This window comes from Ceratotherium simum, chromosome 22 (genome assembly GCF_057802395.1).
Source record: "Ceratotherium simum simum isolate JZ-2026a chromosome 22, ASM5780239v1, whole genome shotgun sequence".
Lineage (NCBI taxonomy): Eukaryota > Metazoa > Chordata > Mammalia > Perissodactyla > Rhinocerotidae > Ceratotherium > Ceratotherium simum.
Window position 1 is genome coordinate 50,678,043 of NC_141921.1, and position 16,612 is coordinate 50,694,654.

The following is a 16,612-nucleotide window of genomic DNA, read 5'->3' on the forward strand; positions in this document are numbered from 1 at the left end:
CCCGCGTTACCTCAACCCTGGGGCTACTACAGTTTGTCTAGTTGGCAAGAAGAAAAGATTTTTCTCACTGTCCTCGGGAGACGGGCACACGCACAGGCACGCCAGACTGCGTGGACCAGCTTTCACCCTGGAGGCTCGGGGAGGGCTGACCCTGCCGTGGGCCCCGCCCCGTCTCGCCCCGCCCATCGGCCGCCCTGCCTGGCACAGCTGGGGCGGAATTTCCCGCAGGTGGGCCGGGCCGGCTCTCTTACCTGTGCCCGCGCTCCTGCTGGTGGGGAATTCCCAGCCCTCCCCGTTAGTCCCTGCGGGAGGCCCCCCGCCCAAGACTTTCTGTTTTTCACTTAACTCACTGTGAGCAGTTTAGTGTAAAGGATGCCACGTGGGAACAGCCGGATGGAGGGACTGGGGGAGGGGCGCGGGGCTTCCATTCCCCTCCTGGCACCGTCAGCTTGGAGGCCCTCCGAAGCCCAGCCAGCCTGTGGTTTTCATGGAGGCTTCACACGCAGGCGCGATTGACTGGCTCATCAGCTCCATCGCAGCCCCCTCCCCCTGGAGGTTGGGGGAGAGGAGAGGGAGCAGTTCCCACCCTCCAGTCCTGCACTGGTCTTTCTGGGGACCAGCCCCCATCCTCAGCAGCCATCCAGGGCCCCAGCCTCCCGTCGCCCCATTAGCATCCCGGAGACTCTTCTTACTCCCCAGATCCCAGGAGGTTTAGGAGCCATGTGCCAGGAACTGGGGACAAAGACTAAATGTTTTTTATACCAAAGTGTCCCAGCTCCACTTGACCCTTCCAGATACACCTGGCACCTGTGATCATGAGATTCAGACACTGGGGAACTGAGCGTGGTCGGGGGCCTCACTCAGGGAGCTCCCCTCCCAGAGGGCAGGTCTGGGCATCCAAGTCTTCCAGATGCTGCGGAGGTGGCTCAGGGCACAGCCTCCCCATGTCCCCATTTTACAGACAAGGAAGAGGTCCTAGAAATGGGGGAGAGCCATCTCCAGAGGGCTTGACAATTCAGAGAAAATGGGGAAGAATTGAGGATCAGGAGGTCGAGAGGCCCTGCTGACCAGGAGAGCCTGTTGTGCCCCCTGAGAAAGTGGCTCAGAAGCGCTGCTCCCAGGCCAGGGTGGTGGTATAGATGAGCCGGGTTCAAAGCCCAGCTCCCGACTGATGCGGGAAGCAGGAAGCAAGAGTCCCTACCCTCCTGTGCCTCGGTTTCTTCCCCGTGAAATAGGCAAGCACAGCCTTCCTCGCCCAGCACCAGGGGAGTGAATGGGAACCATGGAGTTTCCGGGGTCCCCGTTGTTATTGCCGCCCACCCGCTGTGCAGACCCCTGCACGATGTGCTCCGCTTCTCCAACAGGAAATCACTGACGACGGATCAATCCGTGGATTGCTGGGACCACTGTGGCCCCCGGCCACGGCCCAGCTCACTCACCTGAGTCTTTTTTTTTTTTTTTTAAAGATTTTATTTATTTATTCTTTTTTCCCCCCAAAGCCCCAGTAGATAGTTGTATGTCATAGCTGCACATCCTTCTAGTTGCTGCATGTGGGACGCGGCCTCAGCATGGCCGGAGAAGCGGTGTGTCGGTGCGCACCCGGGATCCGAACCCAGGCCGCCAGCAGCAGAGCACGAGCACTTAACTGCTAAGCCACGGGGCCCCCACCTGAGTCTTTTTAAGTGAACGATTTTAAGTGAATGGTTGGACAGATGACCCCATCCCACGGTTAAGACTTAAAAGGTGCAAAAACGACACAGTATAGCCTCCCCTGCCTCGGGCTCCACGCATGCATGTGTGCATATGTGTGTGTGCATGTGCTCTTTCCCTTTATACACCCTAGTGGCCCGGCACACAGGCCCTCCTGACCTGTCCTGGGACTGTCCGGTCCACGTCTGAGGACGCCCAGCACTCCGTGGGATGGTCAAGTGGGTCTTTCCAGCCTTTCCCTCTTCCGCGGTGCTGTGGGAAGTCCTGAGACCACGGCGGGGAGAGCCTGATGCGCCCCAGAGTTTTCAGGGACACAGCCCTCCTCCTGGTCCTGCCTGGCCAAGAGTTCAGAGCGGGTGCCAGCGGTTTGTCCTCACGGGACCCCCAGACACAGGCCCAGGTGCTCACAGGAGTAGCCACACACCCGTCCCAGCACGTGGGGCCCTCGAAACACGTGTGCCACGCACCCACGGACACAGGCTCACACATGCTCTCAGCACGTGTCACACCCAGGACACAGGGCAAGCACCTGCTCAGCAGTGTGTTGAGTCTGCTGACAGAATGGGGGGCGGGGCGGCTTCAGGACAGACGTGTGCTGTTTCCCCGTCCTGGGGGCTGACATCGAGGTTGCGTGGGCAGGGCTGGTTCTCCTGAGGCCTCTCTCCCAGTGTCCTCACATGGCCATCCCCCTGTGCACTCTCTTGGGGTCTCGCCCTCTGCTTATAAAGGCACAAGTCCTATGGGATCAGAGCCACCCTCATGACCTCGTCTACCCTAATCACCTCCAAATACAGCCACACTGGGGTCGAGGCTTCCACGTGTAGATTCAGGGACTCAAGTGAGTCCTAACACTGGCTGTGCTCAGGCACACTCAGCTGCTCACACACCAGCACACGCCTGCACACGCTCACACGTGCCCACACACGCTCACACACTCACCCTGTGGGCACTGGTCATGAGGACACCTGCGCCGGTGATCACGCTCTGGAGCCTGGGGCACTGCCAACCCTCCCCCGGCAGCTGATGTTGTGGGGAAGGTCCAGACTGTGAAGGGGCCTGTCTCCTGAGCCCTTGTGTGGCCTCGGTTTACCCACATGTGCTGTGCACCCTTTAGCTGAGGAGGTGAGGACTGGTGTGAATGTGGCCTTCTGCAGGGGTGGCAGGAGCAGCCCCTGGCTCCCCCTGAGGGGTGTGCTCTGTGCAGGGAAGGTGGGTGCCCAGAAGGAGTGAGCCATGTGGAGGGGCCCGAATCCACCCTGGTTCAGGCCGCTCGGCCAGGCTGGGCAGGGTAGGGGACAGCCAGGGTGCCCTGCCAAAGAGGCTCCACTTCCCCAGTGAGACGGGAGTGGGAGAGTCTGGTGTGTGGGGTGGTGCAGACCAGATGGGCTAGAGGACCTGCTGGCCCTGGCACGGGTCCTCCCTGTGGCCCCGGGGCTGCATGCTGTGGGAGGGGGCTGGGTTGGTGCCTAGTTGCCGGCTGGGCTGAGCCTGAGGTCAGTGGGCATGGCTGAGGGGTGGGGGACCCCGGGGCCCAGGGCAGAGGAGAAGCCCACAGCCTGGAGGGGTGCTGCCCAGATAAGCTGCCTTCCGGCCACCAGCCTGGGTCGGGGGGCACCAGCCCTTCCTGGGGCCTCCTTCCTCCTGGTCCCCTCCTCCTCCCGCCCTCCCCACCCCTCCCCCGCAGCCCTTATAGCCACATCCTGCAAGGAAAAACCCCAGACTCCTGCACCGCCGGCGGAGATGAGGATGCGTGTGAGGGCTCAGTGGCCCAGGGCGCCCTGCTCAGCCCTCCTGCTCCTGGGGCTTGTGCTGGGCGCTGCGGCCCAGCTCAACTGTCCTGGGAACACCTACCCCGGTGGCAGCAAGTGCTGTCGGGAGTGTGATCCAGGTGAGAGGCCCGGCCACGGAGTGGGGGAGGAGCACCTGCGTGGACACGGGGACATGGGGACAGGGGACATGGGGGTGAGGGGATGGGGGACATGGGGTTGAGGGAACATGGGGATGGGGGACATAGGGATGAGGGACATGGGGATGGGGGACATGGGGATGAGGGGAGGAGGACATGGGGACAAGAGACATGGGAACATGAGGAGAGGACGTGGGGATGAGGGGATAGGGGACATGGGGATGGGGACATGGGGATGAGAGGACAGGGGACATGGGGAGGGGATATGAGGATGGGATGTGGGGACAGGGGACATGGGGATGAGAGGATAGGAGATGTGGAGATGAGGGACAGGGGACGTGGGGATGAAGGGAGGGGGGACATGGGGATGGGGGACATGGGGACATGAGGACAGCACATGGGAATGAGAGGACAGGGGACATGGGGATGAGGGGATAGGGGACATGGGAATGAGGGGATGGGACATGGGGACATGGGACATGGGGACAGGGAGACAGGGACATGGGAACGGGATACTTAGATGGGGTGACAGGGTGTGGGTATTGTGGGGCAAGTGGACTCAGGGTGACAGGGTTGGTGACTGGGTGCTGGGTGACCTGGAGCCAGGCTTGGATAGTGGGCCAGCCAGAGGCCAGGCGGGGGCTGCCAGGATGGGAGGGCCAGGCTGTACCGGGTCCTGACCCTGGCCTCCCGATGCAGGTTACGGGATGGAGAGCCGCTGCCATGGCAAGCAGGACACCGTGTGCCGGCCGTGTGAGCCTGGCTTCTACAACGAGGCCACAAACTATGAGGCCTGCAAGCCCTGCACACAGTGCAACCAGAGTGAGCGCCTGCCCGCCGCACCCCGGCCCCGCCCAGCACCCGTGGGGCCCCTCAGCCGCAGAAGCAAACCCCAGACCACAGGGGGCCTGCTCCACCCCAGGGGTCCCGTGAGCAGCTGAGGCATCCCCCAGGGGCACCTCCCTCCTCCCGGGGTGGGGGTGCCGAGGCCACGTGGAGTTGGGGTGGAGCATGTGTGGGCCACGTGGCCTGTCGGGGGTTAGACCTGGGAGCCAAGGGCCATGGAGGGTCCCGCTGCAGGCAGGAGGGAGGGTGGTGAGGGAGGCCGGAGCTGCCATAGGCTATGCCCTGTGGCTATGTGCCCAGCAGGGAACCAATGTCCAGGGATCAGAGAGACCTGGGAGCCAGCAGGCTGCGAGGGGGCGGAGGGCCTGGGGAGGCTGCTGAGGACCCTGGTCCCCAGACCTCCAGCCTGCTCAGCACCCCAGCTGCCCCGCTGACTGTGCCCGCCCCACCTGACCCCTTAGGAAGTGGGAGCGAACCCAAGCAGAGATGCACACCCACGCAGGACACCCTCTGCCGCTGCAGGCCTGGCACTCAGCCCCAGCGTGGCTACAAGCTCGGAGTCGGTGAGCCCGGGTGGGGGGCAGCATGTGCCTGTGGGGGCCTTGGGAACCGTGTAAGAGAAACATGTCCCCGTGTCACATGCTGTCACCCCCCCATATCACACAGTGTCACCCCAGGCCTGGCCAAGTGCCGCTCCCCCAACAGGTCCATCAAGATGGGGGTGGGGGATCCCGGGTCAGGGCCAGTGGGCAGAATGTGGGCAGGGAGGGGCTTCTGAGGGCCGTGGAGGGTGAGTGCCCACAGGCCTGGCCCCCAGTGGCTGCAGCATCCAGGCCCCCACGGTGGCCACAGATGGGCTGAGCCTGTCCTACTGTCTTCGTTGCAGACTGTGCGCCGTGTCCACCAGGACACTTCTCCCCTGGCAACAACCAGGCTTGCAAGCCCTGGACCAAGTGAGTGTCCTGGGGCTGGAGGGCTTGGGCAGCCTGGGGGCCTGGGGACCGGGGGCCAGGTCCTGGAGCAGGAAGCCACTGGCTGGGGGAGCTCTTGGCTCCTGCCCCCCACGATGGCCCCTGTCCCCCATGACACCTGCCCCCCGCAATGCCCGGCCCTCCTGCTCCTCCCACCGGCCTTCCTGCTGGGCTGCAGTGGGGAGCTTGTGTGATCCAGCCCAGGCCCCAGGCGTGTGTGAGACCCTCACTCATCCACAGCTGGGAGGCCCCTGTCCCTAGAGGGCTTACACGGTGGGGGCAGAAAGAGAAGAGCCAGTGTGGGGGTCAGGGGGAGCAAGAAGGAATGGGGGGATGAGGGCGTGGCAGGCAGAGCAGGTGGCCTTGGAGACCCTGCAGGGTGGGGTGAGGTTCCTTAGGGGGTAGGGGACTAGGCAGGGTCCTTGGCCCCTCCTGGCTGCCCTTGGTCTGGAGTCTGATGCTGCGTGAATGACCCAGGGGGAGCCCCCATCGCTCCTCACATCTTCTCAGTCCTGGGCCCATCTGATCAATCCAGGAGGACTCAGGGGGCCTATGGCCTGATCAACACCCTCTGTCCCCCTCAGCTGCACCTTGGTGGGAAAGCGCACACTGCAGCCAGCCAGCAACAGCTCGGATGCTGTCTGTGAGGACAGGAGCCCCCCAGCCACACTGCCCTGGGAGACCCAGGGTCCCCCAGCCCGGCCCCCTACCACTCAGCCCACCACTGCCTGGCCCAGGGCCTCACAGGGGCCCTCCACATCCCCCACAGAGCCACCCAGGGGTAAGAGGGCCCGGCCTTACCCCAGTGGGGCCCTCCTCGAACCCAAAAGGGGAGATGGGGTGGAGAGGGAGGGATGGGGGGAGCTGCCCTCCAGCCTCATTGGGGCCCTCCTCTGGTGGACCCCCTTCCTGTGGTGGACCTCACCCCAGCAGGCTCCGCCTCCCCACAGGCCCTGAGCTGGCCGCCATCCTGGGCCTGGGCCTGGGCCTGGGCCTGCTTGCCCCTGTGGCCGCTGTGCTGGCCCTGTTCCTGCACCACAGGGCCTGGAGGCTGCCGCCCCACGTCCCCAAGCCCCCCGGTGAGTGCCACTGTGGACCCAGCCCAGCTGCCTCCCGAAGGGGTGAGGCCCCTGCCCACCTCCCACCTATCGCTCCTTCCTCCTCCCCAGGGGGAAACAGCTTCCGGACCCCCATCCAAGAAGAGCACGCCGATGCAGACTCCACCTTGGCCAAGATCTGAGCAGCGTCCGCTGGTGTCGGAGTCGGCACCTCCTCTCCAGGCTGGGGCCCCAGAGGGTCCACTGGACCTTGTGGGACAGTGGGAGTGCTCCCAGGTGCAGGCTGCTGCACCCCATCACCTCATCACCCAATCACCCCATTGCACCATCACCTCGTTGTCCCATTGCCTCATCGCCCTGTCACCCTATCACCCCATCGCCCTGTCACTCCATTGCCCTACCACTCCATGACCCCAATAACCCATTGCCCCATCACCCATGACTCCATGACCCCATGACCCCATTGCCCCATCACCCCATCGCCCCATCACCCTGTCACCCCATTTCCCCATAACCCATCACCCCATCACCTTATCAACCCATCACCTCATCACCCCATCACCCTGTCACCCCATCACCCCATCGCACTGTCCCCCATCATCCCATCACCCCATTGCCCTTATCCCAGCACTGCGTTGCCCCATCAACCCATCACCCCAACACCCTATCGCCCCATCAACTCATCACCCCGACACCCCATCACCCCACCACCCCATGACCCCATCTCCCCATCACCCTATGACCCCGTTGCCCCATCACCCCATTGCCCCAATGCCCCATCGCCCCATCACCCATGACCCCATCACCTCATGACCCCATGGCCGCATCGTGCATGACCCCATGACCCTATGACCTTGTCACCCCATGGCCCTGGCGCCTGTCACCCTGCCCTGCTCCGTTTTAGGTGCTCCTGGGCTGGTCCCCACCCTGGGCTCTGCTATGTATGTTGTGCATACTCCCCGCTCAGGGTGGTGCCCCAATAAACGACGTTGGCAAATGTGGGTCTCTGACTGGGCACCAGTGGGCTGTGGGCTACACACCCACAGGGGCAGAGCCATGCCCACCACTGGCTGGGGAGGGGTCTTTGGCCGAGGCAGGGGTCTGGGGTGGGGGCCTCAAGTGGACCACTCCAAGACTCCAGGGCTGCTGTCTTTCCCTGCTCTCTGGGCCTGTCCCAGTCCTTGTGTGGGGGAGGCCAAGATAAATGTGCTGGGGGGAGGGGACAATGCCAGCAGCTTGTTAGGCAAATCCAGGAGCCGCTGATCCGACCAGATCCTAACCTGGGGGAGTGGACCCATGGCCCTGTGCTGGGGCCAGTCAGGAGGGCGTGGGCAGGGCTCCTGGGCTAGTGCTAATGGTGGGAGCTGGAGGCCCTTGTCCCAAAGGGGGCATTTGAGGACCATCGCTCTGGTCTCTGTTAGACCTGAGTATGTGGTGACCCCCGAGACCCTCCACCAATGCCCGCTGGGCCCCAAGTCCCCCAAGGCCGGCTTGGTACACGCCAGGGGCCCAGGGCCGAGCGCCACCCCTCACACTCTGGATCCTGCAGGTGGGCGTGAAATGCAGCAGCCACTTTGGGAAACGGGAGGTTTCTGGACCCTTGGTCCACCCTGGGCATGGACAAAAATGTGCATAGCAGCTTTATGCAAAAAGCTCCAAAAGTGGAAAAGCTGGAGCGTCCATCCAGAGCAAAGTGCACCAGGACGGTGCCGCAGCTTCAGCTGAGGGTCGGCGCTCCTGGCTCTTGCTCCGTGCAGTGTGCTCGTCGTGTGGAGGCAGCAGGAAGGGGCAGTGAGCCAACCGCCATCCGGGGTCAGTGCCTGCCCTGGGCCGCAGGTGGTTCCTCGGGCCAGCGTCCCGGGAGCACAGGTACACACGTGTGAAACACCATTCTCTGCACACCCCTGGCTTGGAAAGCTCCCCTGAACAGAGGCCAGAAGGGCACAGGAAGCCCCCATCGAGCGCGGAAGCTCAGCGGGCGTGTGACCAACCAGCGCGAGGGAAACCACAAGCCACGACAGACGTTTTCACCACAGCGAGGGGCGAAGGCCCCCGCCCTCGGTGTTTGTAGTGCATTTAAGAGCTGCCACGAATCAAAAAGAAAACACCACCCAGGTGCTAAGAGGTTTCGGCTCCACTGGTGAGAGAGCCCCAGAGCCCCCGACGGCCTTGGCAGATTCGCTCAGTGACCGCACAGCCTCCCAGCAGGCAGCCCGGCACGCTCCCCTCCGGCTCCTTTCCTCTCCCGCCACCCCCTCCCACTCCCACTGGCCGAGGCCATCCAGTCCCGCTCACCGGGATTTGCCTTCTGCGCCTCCTGCCAGGGTGTTGTGCCAGATGGCGAACGCCCTTCACGGCTGCCGGTGTCCTGCAGCCAAAGGCACCTTGACGGACACTCGGTCAGCGAGGACTTGGGGCTCTGATTTCGGCAGAGCCTTGGTGCCCCCCAGCCCCCTCCTTGTTTCTTGGGCCAGCTTTCTCCCCAGAGTCGCCCCACAGGCCCGTCCAAACTCTTCCTCCTCAAACCCGTCCCTGGCACTGCCTGCTGCTTCGAAGGGAAGACCGAGCCACCCCGGCGTTCAGTCAGCAGTGTCCGTCCACGGAGTCTCTGTCATCTGGCGCGGGATTCGGCAGGGAACAGAACCATGTCATCCCTGCCCTCAAGACAGGCGGCAGTTGGCACCACAGACCCCAGTGCAGTGTGGAGGCTGTGGGACCTGAAGGAGGGGCCGTGGAGCTGGGATGCTGGGGGCGCTGGGTCCTTGGGGCCTGGAAGGTCGAAGGCTGTGGGAAAGGACTTCATCTCCAAACGTCCCAGCTCTTCCCCTGGCCCCGCCTGGCTGCTTCATCTCCGCCACTGTGGAGGTCGGAGGTCGGCTGCCCCCTCTTGGCCTCTACGCTGCTCCTGATCACACTCCCCACCTCAGGCCCCTCCTCCAGGGTCCACCCGGTGCCCCCTCCTGCCCTGTCGGCTGTGCCCAGTGGGCTCTCTCCACGCCCCCCACAGGCTCCCCGTGGACCCTCGGCTGCATGAACACACGTTACTTGTGTAAACCGAAAAAAATGACGCAAAATGCTCAAAAAACATTGGAAAACACAGAGAAGCAGATATAAATCTCCTCTCGCCCCACCGCCAGGTCGCGGAGACTCGCTAGCTGGCAGCGGTGGCAGGGCCGGGAGGGCCTTCCGGAGCCACTGGGACAGGAAGGCCGACGCCAGCGCTGACATTTCGCTGGTGTCATGCTTGCCTTTCGAGGGCCCTGCTCACAGCCGCCATCTCCATGGGCACAGGACCTGGGTCCTCTGACGTCCGTGGCATGTGGTGGCCGTCACGAGGGGCTGGCAGCCACCCTTGCAGACAGCCTGCCTTCCTGGGCCCGGCCGGCCTCTCCCCTGCCCAGACCCCCCCAGTGAACGCCCTCCTGCCCAGCCTGGCTTCTTCCCCTGCACCTTCACCCCCTACACCACTTCCAGAAGGTTCTAACTCTGTCCCTACTTCCAGAAGGACCAGCTGACGCACGGCATGGTCTGGCAAGCGTCATTTATAGGGGATTTATCATATTTTCTTGGGTCACAGTGTATTGGGCACTTACCTGAATTGGGGCGACCCTGTGCTGGCACAGACCTGACCTCTCAGGTCTTTAAGATGGGCATTGGCAGAAGGTCCAGAACTGCCCAGTTCTCCACCTCTACCCAGCGTCCAGGTCTGGCCACATGACCTCTCTTCCTGCCCCAGCTCAGACCCACGTCCCCACCCAGGAGCTGAACAGAGACCCCGGGGCTCCTCAGAGAGGCCTCCCGACCCACTGAGCCCCCCGTAGCCTGGAGCCACCGCCACCCTAGGGACCCCCTTTCTCTGAGGAGGGGCTTGAGAACAAAGTGGAGTCACCAACTGCTCATTCCTGTCCGTTCCCTCAGAAGAGGGACACCCGCTGCCCCAGGTGAGGCGGTGGCTGCCGGTCTCGAAGGGGCTCGGACCAGGTCTCCTGGGTCTGCCCATGTCGCGGCCGTCACTACACCTCCAGCCCATGGGCACAGCCACAGTCACAGTCCCGAGGCCCCCGCCCGCCCCCAGCATTCCAGCTCCCCCTGTGCCTCAGCTGGAGGGAAATAAGGCTGAGCAATCCAGGCAGGCTTAGGCTTACTGGAGGAAGCAGGGCCCCAGAACCCCTTGGTGCCACATGGGGAAACTGAGACTCAGAGAGATGGGGACAGTCTCACGGTGAGTTTTCTGTGGCTTGAGAGCTCCGTCAGTTGTCCTCCACACCCTCCAGGGTGACCGGATTTGTCTGAGGAGATCTAGGTTGGAACTGGCCCAGCGATCAGAGCTGGACCTGGGCAGGCCCCCTCCGCTCCGAGCTTCAGGTGCCTCGAGGTTCAACCCCTGCCCTGGCGTCTCCTCGCTGCCCTTCCCAGCACCTCTCCCGAGTACCGAGGAGTTGCTTGGGTTGGGGGTGCGACAGGGCTTCCGGGCTCTAAGCCCTGGGGTGGTTCCCATGCTGGTGGGTGCTGGGCTCGGCCCTGCGGTTTGGGTGCGGCTAGGGCTGGGCAGGTGTGGGCTCTGGGGTCTGGAGGCTTCACAGAGGACCAGGGACTTCATTCCACCCCGTTTAGGGGTCGCTGAAGATCTTTAAAAGCCCGTGGGGCCCCCCGAGGAAGCTGGAGGTGGGGAGGAGGCTCAGCCAGGAGCCAAGGGGGCACAGCAAGCCGCCCTGGTGGGGGATCCCCACGAGAGCCTGCCCCGTGGGCGCTGCCCACCACGATGACTCAGGGCACCATCTGCCACCCGCATCCGGCACCCACCCCTGCGCCCCTTGCCCTCACCCCGTCCCTCCAGACCTGGCGGCCGCAAGTTTTGCATAGAAAACATTTCTGAACCCCCATCTCGTGCCCCCTGTGACGTGGCTGGGGATGTAGGTCATGTCCCCCTCAACACACACACGTTTGGGGCATATTTAGTTTCTGGATGGGAATTCCTGGGCCAAAGGCCACGAACACTGGGGACCCCCCCAAGATCACCCCGCACGTGGGTCTCCTGACGCCCCTTGGTCACCTGCAGCCTGCAATGGGACCCTGCCCCCTTGAGGTCCCACTGGGCTCCATTGAATTTTTTAAAAAATAGGCTTTATTTTTCAGAACAGTTTTAGGTTCACAGCAAACTGAGGGGAAGGTACAGAGATTCCCATGTGCCCCCCACAGGCAGCGCCTCCCCTGTCCACACCCCACAGAGGGGCGTTTGTTACAGCTGACAAACCTGCACTGACAGGTCATTGTCACCCAGAGGCCACGGTCTGCGGGGGTCTCGCGGTGCCGAGCAGTAACGACACGCACCCACTGTTCTAATCGCACAGCGTGGTTCCTCTGTCCTGAATCCTCCGCTCTGCCTGTCCCTTGCATTGGGACTGCGGAGCTGCGGGTGTTGGAGGTCCTGATGGGGAACAGCTTCTTGCCCTCTCCGGTGTGGTGGAGGCGGGCGGCTGCAGGCGGGTCTGGGCGTGTCCAGCTGGGGGCGGGGCCGGGCCTCCTAAATTCCGGAGCCCAGGCGGGGTGGTGGGTGCCATGCAGGCGAGGGGTGCGCGAGTGGCCCTGTGCGGCCTGGCGCTGCTCTGCGAGCTCAGTTTGGGCCAGCACCCTGCCGGGGGTCCGAGCTGCGGCCCCGGCCGCCATCTGCGTGGGACGGGGACAGACGTGCGCTGCTGCCGCTCCTGCGCCCCAGGTAAGGCACCCAGCTGGAGGGCAGCATCGCACTACCCCCTCCCCATGCTCCCTGCAGACCCAGCTGTGGTGGGCGGCAGGCGAGCTTTCCGGGTCCAGAGCCCTGGGTCCCAGTGCAATCTCGCAGGAGGCGGAGGCGCACTGGGCTCGGGCCAGTGGCCCGAGGGGGAGCCAGGGCGAGGGCTGCGGAGCCTTCCCCAAGATTCCGGGGGCCCCAAGGTGGAGGAGGGCTTCCGGTTCCTCCTGAGTGGGAAGTGAGCCTTTGGCCATCATCCAGACCACTTCCTGCCCAGTTTGGGGTGGCAGGCCCCTTTTCTGCCTCCTTCCCCCTGCCCCTGACCTGTATCTATGGGTGAGGGGCAGGTGGAAAGCGCCAGCTAGGGAAAAATATTGCAAGAAAACACCCCAGAGCATCAGCTTGCTGGGGCCTGGGGGTGGGAAGGGGAGGCTCTGAGGGTCCAAAACCCCATGGGGTTGGAGTGGTGGACAGCGATGCAGGGGGGCCCAGGCAGCTTGCCTCCAGGGGCGTGGCAGCTGGGGGCAGTGCAGGGGGAGAGAAGAGGGGGACAGGCCCCAGATGACTCCCATGTCCGCAGGGTCAGCTCCTGGTCACATGCCGAGTCACAGCCACTCTGGGCGGGAGCAGCTTCAGGGCAGTGGGGGGATGTGGCCAGGCCCTGTGGGCTGAGGAGCTGGCACCCAGGAGGGAGGAACACAGCTGGGCCAGTGCAGGGTCCTGGCTCCCACACAGGGGCCTCTGGGCCCTGGGGCTGTCAGAGGCTGGGGGCTCTGGGCTGCCGTGACTGACACCGCATTCCCGTGGAGGGCTAGGGGGAACCTTGAGGAGGGAGGGGCCCGGCCCAGCTGCTGAGAGGGCCGGCATGTCTCCTCCCAGCCGAGGTCTGTCCTGAGCAGAACTGCACGTGTGTCCAGCCTGAGTTCCACTGCGGAGACCCGCAGTGCAAGAGCTGCCAGCACCACCCCTGCCCGCCCGGCCAGGAGGCGCAGCCGCATGGTAAGTCTCTGGCGGCTGTGCCCTGAGCAGGCCAAGAGGGCTGACCAGGGGGCCGAGCCAGACCTCATGGGGGCAGGTGTCTGGCAAGTGGTGTGCGGGTGGAAGGAAGCTGGCCTGTGTGGGGACCAGGCACATGCTCTGGGCAGCAGGCACCAGCGTCCCAGGTCCTGCAAAGCCCAGGTGGTGGGACTGCTCTGTCGCTTAGCGCCATGGCCCGAGTCTGAGCCATGGCACCCAGCGCCCGTGCGGCTTTGGGGAGTCCTTTCCTCTCAGCCTGGGTTTCTCTGTCCAGGGTGAGGGTCTTGACGCCCCCAGGGAGCCTCCACTCAGTCCAGGGTCACATCCCCAGGTCCCCCAAGGCTGCCTCCCCACAACGCCTGCCCTGGAACGGGGCACACGGGGGAACTGGTGTATCATCTGCGAGCATCAGAGACCTCTGTCAAATGGACGAGGTGTGCGGGGGTCACTCCGCTGTGGGCCCGGACCCCAGACAGACCCCCCTGAGCTACCCTGCAGCCTGAGCGCCATCTGTCTGTCTCCAGGGAGTTTCCGTTTTGGCTTCAAGTGTGTGGACTGTGCCGCAGGGACCTTCTCTGGGGGCCGCGAGGGCCACTGCAAACCGTGGGCAGAGTGAGTCCTGGGGGAAACCCGGCCTGCCGGGCAGTGCCAGCCAGCTCCGAGGGAGGGGCTTCTCCTGTCCCTCACGGGCTGACCAAAGGCTCTGTGTCCCTGTGTCCCAGCTGCTCCCAGTTTGGGTTTCCCACCGTGTTCCCCGGCAACAAGACACACAATGCCATATGCAGCTCATGGCCACCGCCCACTGAGCCGCACGGCCCGCTGACCATCATCCTTCTCGCGGTGGCCACCTGCAGCCTAGTCCTGACCGTGGCCCAGCTTGGCCTGCACGTCTGGCAGCTGAGGAGACAGCGAGTGCGCCCCCCAGGTCAGTGGTGCCCTGGGGCGGGGGAGGTGGGCGCCGGCCTCTCTGCTGACCACAGCCCCTCTGCAGAGACCCAGCTGCTCCTGGAGGTGCCACCACCGGCTGAGGACGCCTGTAGCTGCCAGTTCCCTGAGGAGGAGCGGGGGGAGCGGCTGTCGGAGGACAAGGGCGGGCTGGGGGACCTGTGGGTGTGAGGCCTGGCCGTCCTCTGGGACAGCAGACCCTGAGCCAGACCCTCCCAGGCGCTCGCCCAGGGCTGACCCTTGGGAGCAAGGACTCTGTGCCCTGCTGCGGGCCCGGCCCTGCTCCCCTCAATGGCGGAAGTGGGTGGGGGTGGTGACAGTGACCAGCCCTCCAGACCATGCAGAAGAGGCAGCAGCAGTGCCCAGACCCCATGGGAGACACAGACATGGCTGTGGCCGCCTCCCTCCCTTGCTGGCCCTGCTGGGGTGGGGTCTGTGGGCCCCTGTTCCCAGGGCAGGAGGCCGTGTCCAGCACAGGACCTGGCTGCAGGTGGCGCTCAATAAACACTGCCCAGTGACCTGAGTGGACGTGTGCTGGGGGAAGACCGGGGGTGGGGAGATGAGGCGTGGGCCCCAGGGCCTCCCTCACCGGTGCCCACAGTCCCCTCCCAGCCTAGGCGGGAGTGGGGTGGGACAGAAGTCGGGGCCGTTCCAGGTCAGGGCACAGGCGCTCCGCAGTGACCACAGGCTCAGAAGGTTTCCCGGAGGAGGGGTGCCGGGCTAGACACCTGCCCTCTGTGCCTCTTTGCTGCCCTGTCCAAGCCCCTTCCCCCTGGTGGTCTGCCTTGTCACGTGCTGGGACAGCTGGGTCCTGGGCCTGCGTCCAGTCTCTGGCCACCACTGCTCTGGGTTCTAGGCTTGGGCTGGCCGCACAGCCTGCTGGCCCCTGTGGGGTGCCTGCCCTGTGTTATTTGGGCCCGAGTCCAGGGCGAGGTTGGTCTCCACACCCCACACTTCCTGCCTCTCTCCCGGCTCTGCTGCTGGCCCCCACTCCATAGGACCCAGCTCCCTCCGGCCATGGTTCAGGGTGCCGCCCAGTCTCCCGGCCGAGCTGGCAACCCACAGAACACTGATAAGGACTCCTTGGCACAGCTGTGCAGGGTGTGGCCGGCAGGCCAGCGGAGACTGGTCTCAGTAGCTGCGCCCTCAGGTGCCAGCGCACTGCACCTGGCCACCTGCCCGCGGCCCTCGTCCCCCCGCCCCCTGCTCCAGGCCCTGCCCCCGGCCCTCCCACCTGCACTCGGCCCAGGAGAGTCCCTGTCACCAGTCCTCACCCCAGCCCAGCACCCATGGCAGGGGGCCGGGTGGGCCCAACTCGATGCAGGTTGGGGGAGAGGGGATCAGTGTGTGTCCTGCCTGGGGCCTCACCCCACCCCACCCGACACAGCACAGCCCACTTCTACCCCTGGAAGCGTGTCGACAACCCTTCACGACTTTACCCAAGAGGGGAATACTTGTCCGTGAGCACCTTCTCAGTGCCTCCTGGGCCCGGGGCTCTGGGCACTCTCACGGAGCCCACGTTCTGGGTGAGGATCCAGGCGAATTAGCTCACGAACAAGAAAATGCCCAGCGAGCTGGCTGGCGTCATGGTGACAGTGGGGGACGCACCCCAGGTTCTCCTATGTCCAGGCCAGGTCTCCTGTCCTGCCCACCCCTCGCCCACTGTCCTTCGGGAAGCCAGCTCTCTTGGGGCTTGTTCTTGTTACCTAGGTCACTTGACTGCCCCACCCCCTGGGGTGGGGCACAGGGGTGCTCACAGCTGTCCTGGACCCTCCCCATGCACCTGCTCAGGCGGCCCCAGGGAGAGGGGTTCCCAGCCCTGGCTCAGCCGCCCCGGCAGGGGCTGGGAGCCAAATCATCCACAGACCTTCCCAAGAAACTGCCCGTGGCCTGCCCGTGCCAGGGCCTGAGGGGCCTCTCAGGTTGGCGCACGGTCGCTGACTCAGCGCGGAAACTCCTCGTGGGCGGCCGCGTGGGGCCACAGTGCCCGGAATGTCAGCGAGGGGGCGGCAGGGCTGACGCAGAGCGGGGAGGGGGATTCCGAGACCCAGGTCAGGCGAGGGTGGGGACAGGGTTGGAGTCAGCGTTGGAAGGTCAGGCTGGGCCTGGGAGTGGGTGAGAGGGGTCTGGCCCCAGGGAGCTCAGGGCTTTGGGGGGCCTCAGGGGAACTTTTGCAGCATCCGTCCCCTTCCACCACGCACCGCCGCAGAGATGCCCTCTATCCCACCCGGCCCCACCTGCCCCCATCCTGTGGTCATCACAGCACCAAAGGCCCACTCCTGCTCTCCCTCCCGCCTTCGCTCACATCCCTCCCCAGGTAGCCTCCTTGGATGGAGCCCCCAGGGCCCCTCAATTTGCAAGCTCGACCTGGGCCTGCGGTGCCCCAGCTCAGAGCCCACAGAACAGAGAGGGGACACAGGGGCCTGGT

General features: G+C 64.6%; 2 protein-coding genes across 4 annotated transcripts; both read left to right on the forward strand.

Moving 5' to 3' along the window:
• The first annotated feature begins 3,447 nt into the window (after nucleotides 1-3,447).
• On the forward strand, nucleotides 3,448-6,762 carry TNFRSF4 (TNF receptor superfamily member 4). 2 transcript variants are annotated; one of them, XM_004425472.3, is made up of 7 exons: nucleotides 3,448-3,598; nucleotides 4,316-4,438; nucleotides 4,924-5,025; nucleotides 5,349-5,415; nucleotides 6,018-6,214; nucleotides 6,384-6,512; nucleotides 6,603-6,762. In XM_004425472.3, exons 1-7 carry the CDS (start codon nucleotides 3,451-3,453, stop codon nucleotides 6,671-6,673), a joined length of 837 nt encoding a protein of 278 aa, XP_004425529.1. In that variant the 5' UTR covers nucleotides 3,448-3,450; the 3' UTR covers nucleotides 6,674-6,762. The 2 variants fall into 2 exon arrangements, with proteins under 2 accessions (XP_004425529.1, XP_014639263.1); XM_014783777.2 differs by having other exon boundaries at nucleotides 6,384-6,762.
• Nucleotides 6,763-12,039: 5,277 nt separating this feature from the next.
• Nucleotides 12,040-14,700, forward strand: TNFRSF18 (TNF receptor superfamily member 18). 2 transcript variants are annotated; one of them, XM_014783775.2, is made up of 5 exons: nucleotides 12,040-12,207; nucleotides 13,102-13,221; nucleotides 13,764-13,851; nucleotides 13,962-14,164; nucleotides 14,231-14,700. In XM_014783775.2, exons 1-5 carry the CDS (start codon nucleotides 12,051-12,053, stop codon nucleotides 14,353-14,355), a joined length of 693 nt encoding a protein of 230 aa, XP_014639261.1. In that variant the 5' UTR covers nucleotides 12,040-12,050; the 3' UTR covers nucleotides 14,356-14,700. The 2 variants fall into 2 exon arrangements, with proteins under 2 accessions (XP_014639261.1, XP_014639260.1); XM_014783774.2 differs by having other exon boundaries at nucleotides 13,962-14,700.
• The last annotated feature ends 1,912 nt before the right edge of the window (nucleotides 14,701-16,612 follow it).